We start from the raw sequence: 5,908 nt of genomic DNA on the forward strand, positions 1-5,908 counted from the left end.
GACAGAGGAGAATGCAGAGGACATTGGGGGACATTTGGGATACTTTGGGAGGGCAGTTTCTGGACGATTTCAAAGAGAGCCTGAGAGAGAGCCTTTATGGGAACAATTCCAGGGAGTGGCTCAGGGCTGCTGGGGAGGGTATTTCTGGGGGACAATCCTTGGGTCAGACAATGGGCTCATTTGGGCGATGGCTTCGGCGAGCACTTCTGGATTTGGGGGAAGAGGGGCTGGGATGCATTTCAGACTTAAGTTTTGGGGAGCGAGGTCTTGGGACTTTGGGGATAGGGTGGCGTTTTCGGCGGCAGGAGAGATAATGGACGGGGACCCTTTGTTGGGGTTCCGATGGGGAGATTTTGGAGGGTCTCTCCGAAGGAGCGTTTCATTTCACGGGGGGAGGGGGAGCGGCTTAAGTGTTGGAGAGACCCCAGGCTACTCAGGGGGTGGGGGCGTTGGAAGGGGCGGACCTGTGGGGCAAATGCCTGGGGGGGCCCAGACGTAGGGACGCTGTCTCAGGCCCCTGCCCAGTACCTCCTTCCCCACAGCTGCGCCTCAGCCCCACCGAGCTGGGCTCCTGCCCGCCCTGCGGGCCCTGCCCCATCCCGAAGCCGGCGGCGGCCAGAGGCAGGCGCCAGGCAAGTGCCCAGGGGCGGGCGCGCAGAGCCCGGAGCCGCTGTCCAGGGAGGGGGGACAGGCAGCGGCCAACCCTGGCCCACGTGCCTCCATCCCGTGCGCCCGCAGAGCCAGGACTGGGGCAGAGGTGACGAACGCCTCCTGCAGGCCGTCGAGAGCAATGACTCTGCACGAGTGGCCTCCCTCATTGTCCGCAAGGGGCTGGTGCCCACCAAGCTGGACCCGGAGGGCAAGTCCGCGTGAGTGCCCATCCCCCCACCCTCACCCCCCACCCCCCTCCAGGGCACAGAGGGGCGGTGGTGACCCTCAGGCTGACCTCTGACCTCTGCTGACCCCCAGGTTCCACTTGGCAGCCATGAGGGGCGCAGTCAGCTGTCTGGAGGTGATGCTGGCCCAGGGTGCCAATGTCATGAGCACAGATGGGGCAGGTACTGGGGTCCAGCCCTGGGGTCCAGCCAGGCCCTGCTGGCACAAAGGGGTTCCCTTCCCTGTCCATTCACTGGCCCTGGGAGATTTGGGGTGCATGTCAGACCGCTGTGCCCATGGCAGAGCCCTTGACAACCAGCAGGCTAGATGAAGCAGGGATTTGTGGGTGGGGTAACAGGGGTTCAGGTAGTGTTCTACTCAGAGGAAGTGCAGGCGGGTGTACCCCGTGTGACTGCACCCTGAAGATACTGAGTTTTTAAAACCAAAGGCGGGTTTGTGGCCACCATGCCATGTTCCCAACGGCAGGCGTCCACTTCCAGTCTCTGGGTCCCATTTGGACACTCTCGCCACATTCCCACCCTTGTCATCATACCGTTCCGCCACCGGACTGTCAGTGTGTCACACTGTGGTGGCGCGTGTGCCGCTGTGATCCCGGAAGCGATGTCACCTGCATTTCAAATGCCAGCAGGGTCACCCAAAGTGAACAGGTATCAGCGGAGCTCTCAGACTGAGAGCTGGGTACGGAGGAGGACGAGGCTGCCCACTTCTGAGGGAGAGCCACTGACTTGAAGCCGTTACTGATGAAGCCTTCAGTACATGACCTCTTTCAAGGGCTGACGGGCCGTGATGTCACTTTGAGGACCAAGGTGGGCCTGACCCAAGCCAGGGTCTTTCCAATCGCCTGGCATGCCTGTGACAGTTGGCCACTGAATACGGGAGACGGAAGAAGAACCGAGGCACTTGAATCAGGCGCTGGCGAAGACTACTGAAAGCATCATGGACAGTCAAAAGGACAGACAGACCTGTCTTGGGAGAAGGAAGTACGGCCAGAGCGCTCCTTAGAGACAAGGCTGGTGAGACTGTGTCACTTACGAGCAAGGTCTCAGGAGAAACCCGTCCCTGAAGAAGGGCATCATGCTTGGTAAGGTACAGGGGCAGCACAAGACCAGATGACAGACACCGGACACCGTGCTCCCCTGGCTCCAACAGAAGGACAATTGTGAGGATGGCGCTGGACCGGGCAGGGTTTCATTCCACTCGCTGTACATCGGGGCACTCTGGGTCAGAACTGACTGCATGGCAGCCAGCAGCAACAGCCAGTAGCAAACTGTTTGGGAAACACCTGAGAGGCATGAATCCGCGTGTTGGAGGCAGCCGGAAGGAGCCCCAGTGGCGCAGTAGGTTACGAGTGGAGCTGCTAACCACAAGGTCAACGGTTCAAACCCATTAGCCGCTTGGTCTGCTCCCACAAAAATTACTGTCTTGGGAACCTTTGGGTTCAGTTGTTCTCAGCCCTACAGGGCGGTTGTGTCAGGAGCTACATAAGGGCCGTGGATTTGAGAGGCAGATGGAGAAGGCACAGTGGTTAAGCATTCACCTGCTAACCAAACGATCCACGGTTGCCCCGTGGGACAAAAATGTGGCAGTCCACTTTTTGCTCAAGGTAGCAGCCTGGGAAACCCCTGGGGGGCAGTTCTCCTCCGTCCGGCATCCAGCAGGGTGACTGTGGGTCGGAATGGGTTCAGTGCAGTGAGAGTGTGACTGGGGTGGGAGCTAGGGTTGCAGTTGAGATCAAAGGGGAGAACTGGGTGTCTGATTCTATTAGGGACTGCAAGGAATCCTTGAGATAGAATGGAGGGCCAAGGGGAATAGTGAGGGTCCCCCAGTGGGAGTGGGGTGGGGTTGGGGGAAGATAGGTGTGACAACGGCCAGCTCCTTGTTAAGTGCCATCGAGTCAGTTCCGACCCATAGCCACCCTGTGCACAACAGAACAAAGCACTGCACTGTCCTGCGCCGTCCTCACCACCGTTCCTGTCCCCAAGCCCACCATGGTTGCAGCCACGGTGTCAACCCATCTCACTGAGGGCCTTCCTCTGTTTGCTGCCTCTCCACTTTACCCAGCATGCTGTGCTCTCCAGGGACCGGTCTCAGCCACACAGGCTGGAGGCTTCTCACCCACTGCCATGGAGCTGATGCTGATCACAGCGACTCTATCGGACAGGGTAGAACTGCCCCTGGGGGCTTCTGAGACCGTCATTCTTGGTGGGAATGGAAAACCTAATTTCTCTCCAGAGGGGTGACTGGTGGTTTTGAACTGATTACCTTTACATCACCAGGGCCTCTTAGCTGGAAGTTTGGAGAACAGCAAACTGGGGCACCTAACTGCCCCTGAAGTGCCAAGGACATGGGAGATGAGTGGGGGCTTACAGAGCAATGGTGGGCTGCAGTGGGCGGAGCTGGAGCTGGGACGTGGTGGGCAGAGGAACCTGCCCGTCGGGAACCTGCGGAGTATGGAGACCAGCCGGCCAGTGTGGGCTGACACTGCCGTGGCATTGTGTGGGACACACAGACTGGCTGTGGCTGGGAGAGTCTCCAGCTGCAGGAAGTAGGGAGGTTTTGGGAAGTACTTGGGGTTTGGGGGGATTGCCAGACATCATCAACAACAGGCAGACCTCAGAGAGACCGTGGGCTCCATGCCAGATGACACACCTCCCACCACCACCCGCGACAAAGTACCCAGGGCTATAAAACTACTTCCACACTCGTTGGGGCTTTTTTGTTTGTTTCCCAGGACCTAGAAAAGTGATGCTGACACTAGATTGTCATCTGTGAAACAGGCAGGAAGATGTGTGAGCTGCCGGCCAGTCTGTTCTGACTCTGCACTCCCATGCACACCCGAGCCATCCTCACGCTTGAGCCCATTGCTACAGCCACTGGGTCCACCCCCCTCCTGGACGACCTTCCTTTTTTCCGCTGCCCCTCCACTTTACCCAGCATGGTGTCCCTCTCCAGGGACTGGTCTCTCCGGGCAACACGTCCGAAGGGTGTGAGACAAAGTCTCGCCATCCTTGCCTCTCAGGAGCGCTCCGGCTGTACTTCTTCCACGACACAGCTGATGGTGCGTGTGGGCGTGCCCAGGACGTTCACTGTTCTTTGCCAGCACCGTAACTCCAAGGGATCAATTCCTTCTTATACCTTCTTTATTCCGGGCCCCCCTTTCACCTGCACACGTGGCTGCTGCTATTAAGGGCTAGTGAGTCCGTTGCAACCCGCAGTGACTGCGCACAACAGAAGGAAACACCGCCTCGCCGCGCGCCATCTTCAAAGCTGTTCCTATACCTGCGCCCAGCCGATGAGGGGATGGGAAGGACCGTGGCTTGGATCAGGCACACCTTAGTCCTCCAAGTGACATCCTTGCTTTTCAACCCTTTAAAGAGGTCTGGTGCAGCAATGCGTCATTTTGATCTCTTGACCGCTGCTTCCATGAGCATTGACTGTAGATCCACGCAAGACGAAATCCTTGACTTTTTTCCCCCCATTGATCATGGTGCTGCCTATTGGTCCAGCTGAGCTGGAGAATAAGCATGGTGGAAACAGGGCGAGAATGACCGAAGGGGGACCCAGAGGCTGTGGAAACGGCGGTCCAGGCAGACTTGCTGAAAACAGACTGGCCACAACATTTCCATTTGTAAACAAACAGTTGTGTCCGCGTGGCTTGGGCTCCAGTGCCCCAGCAAAGCTTCTCCTCCTGTAGGTTACAACGCCCTCCACCTGGCCGCCAAGTATGGGCACCGGCAGTGCCTGAAGCAGCTGCTGCAGGTGAAGGCCTGCTCTCTCGGCTCTGATCCCCACCCCCAAGCCCCGGGGGCTCCCTTGGACCCCACTTTTCCTTTTGGGAGTTCCAGAAGCTTCCAGAGCTTCCAGACACCCCTCAAATCCTAGCTGTTCCTTAATCTCCTTTCATGCCCGAGCCCCAGCTGCTCACTGGACAATCAGATGGTCCTCCAACACCCAGGCGCTTCCCATGCCCAAGACCTCACGTGCCCCAGCATCTCCACAAGCCTCGCCTCTCTGAGAGCTCCTGGCTGCTTCTCAGACCCCATATCAACCCTCTTTGTCACCCACTGCCATGCAAACAAAGAGGGCAGAGGGGTGGGGGTGGAGGCATAGGTGCCACAGAGCAGGTAAGTGAGAAGAGAGACAATAGAGCAGAGCTCGAAAGGGGGTCCCCAAGAGGTCAGGCAGGCCATATGGTCCTGCCCCCACTGATTCTCCTCTCCCCAGGCCTCCTGTGTGGTGGACACAGTGGACAGCAGTGGGTGGACCGCCCTACATCATGCAGGTGAGTGCTGACCAGCCTGGCACAGAGGGGAACAGGCTGGGGTGTGATCCTGCCTAGTATGCTGGGGCCCTGCTGTCAACCTTCCTGCCTCCCATCCCCTGTCCCCCAAGCCCCGGTGGCCCCCAGCCCTTGATTCACAGACTGTTACCCCACGGTGGGAGGGGCATAGGCGGCGCCCTGGTGGTGCAGTGGTTACATGTCGGGCTGTGATCCGCAAGGTCAGCAGTTTGAGACCACCAGTCGCTCTATGGGAGAAAGATGAGGCTTTCTACTCCCCTAAAGAGTTACAGCCTCGGAAAATCACAGGGGCAGTTCTATCCTGTCCTGTAGGGTCTCTGTGGGTCAGAACTAACTTGGTGGCAGTGAGTTTGGTTTCTGGTGTGAGTGACGGGGAACCCAGGCCAACGGACCCCAAAGCACAGCCTACTGTGCGCCAGCCCTGGGGCCAGACCATGGCGCTGCCCCTGAATCAGAGTTCCTTTGAGGGTCCTCCAAGGAATGTCAGGGGGCCAAAGGTCGTCACCAAATCTCTCTAGCCAGAACCCAGCCCCACGTCAGCCCACTGCACCGGAGACTCTCATGGCTTTCACCAGCGACTGGACTCCAGAAACATCTGAGTTGAACTTCCTCACCTGTGTAAAAGTGCTCTACACCTGGAATATGCTGCCACCTGGTGGCGGCAGTGTCTTTGGCACACGATGAGCACTTCATGGGGGGTCTATCTAGCAC

The 5,908-nt window shown here is 58.3% G+C and overlaps 1 protein-coding gene across 2 annotated transcripts in view; it reads left to right on the top strand.

Moving 5' to 3' along the window:
* ANKRD24 (ankyrin repeat domain 24) overlaps positions 1 to 5,908 on the top strand; it is a 32,492-nt gene that overhangs the window by 7,555 nt on the left and 19,029 nt on the right. The window contains exons 2-6 of one of the 2 annotated variants that reach the window (XM_013007658.2): positions 543 to 632; positions 739 to 869; positions 970 to 1,058; positions 4,592 to 4,656; positions 5,122 to 5,179. In XM_013007658.2, the coding sequence (XP_012863112.2) occupies positions 543 to 632; positions 739 to 869; positions 970 to 1,058; positions 4,592 to 4,656; positions 5,122 to 5,179 (433 nt within the window). The remainder of the gene's footprint in view (positions 1 to 542; positions 633 to 738; positions 870 to 969; positions 1,059 to 4,591; positions 4,657 to 5,121; positions 5,180 to 5,908) is intronic. The other variant, XM_045300129.1, reaches the window with a different exon arrangement.

The sequence above is a fragment of the Echinops telfairi genome, unplaced genomic scaffold (genome assembly GCF_000313985.2).
Source record: "Echinops telfairi isolate 266 unplaced genomic scaffold, ASM31398v2 ScPeMD7_7459;HRSCAF=8497, whole genome shotgun sequence".
Lineage (NCBI taxonomy): Eukaryota > Metazoa > Chordata > Mammalia > Afrosoricida > Tenrecidae > Echinops > Echinops telfairi.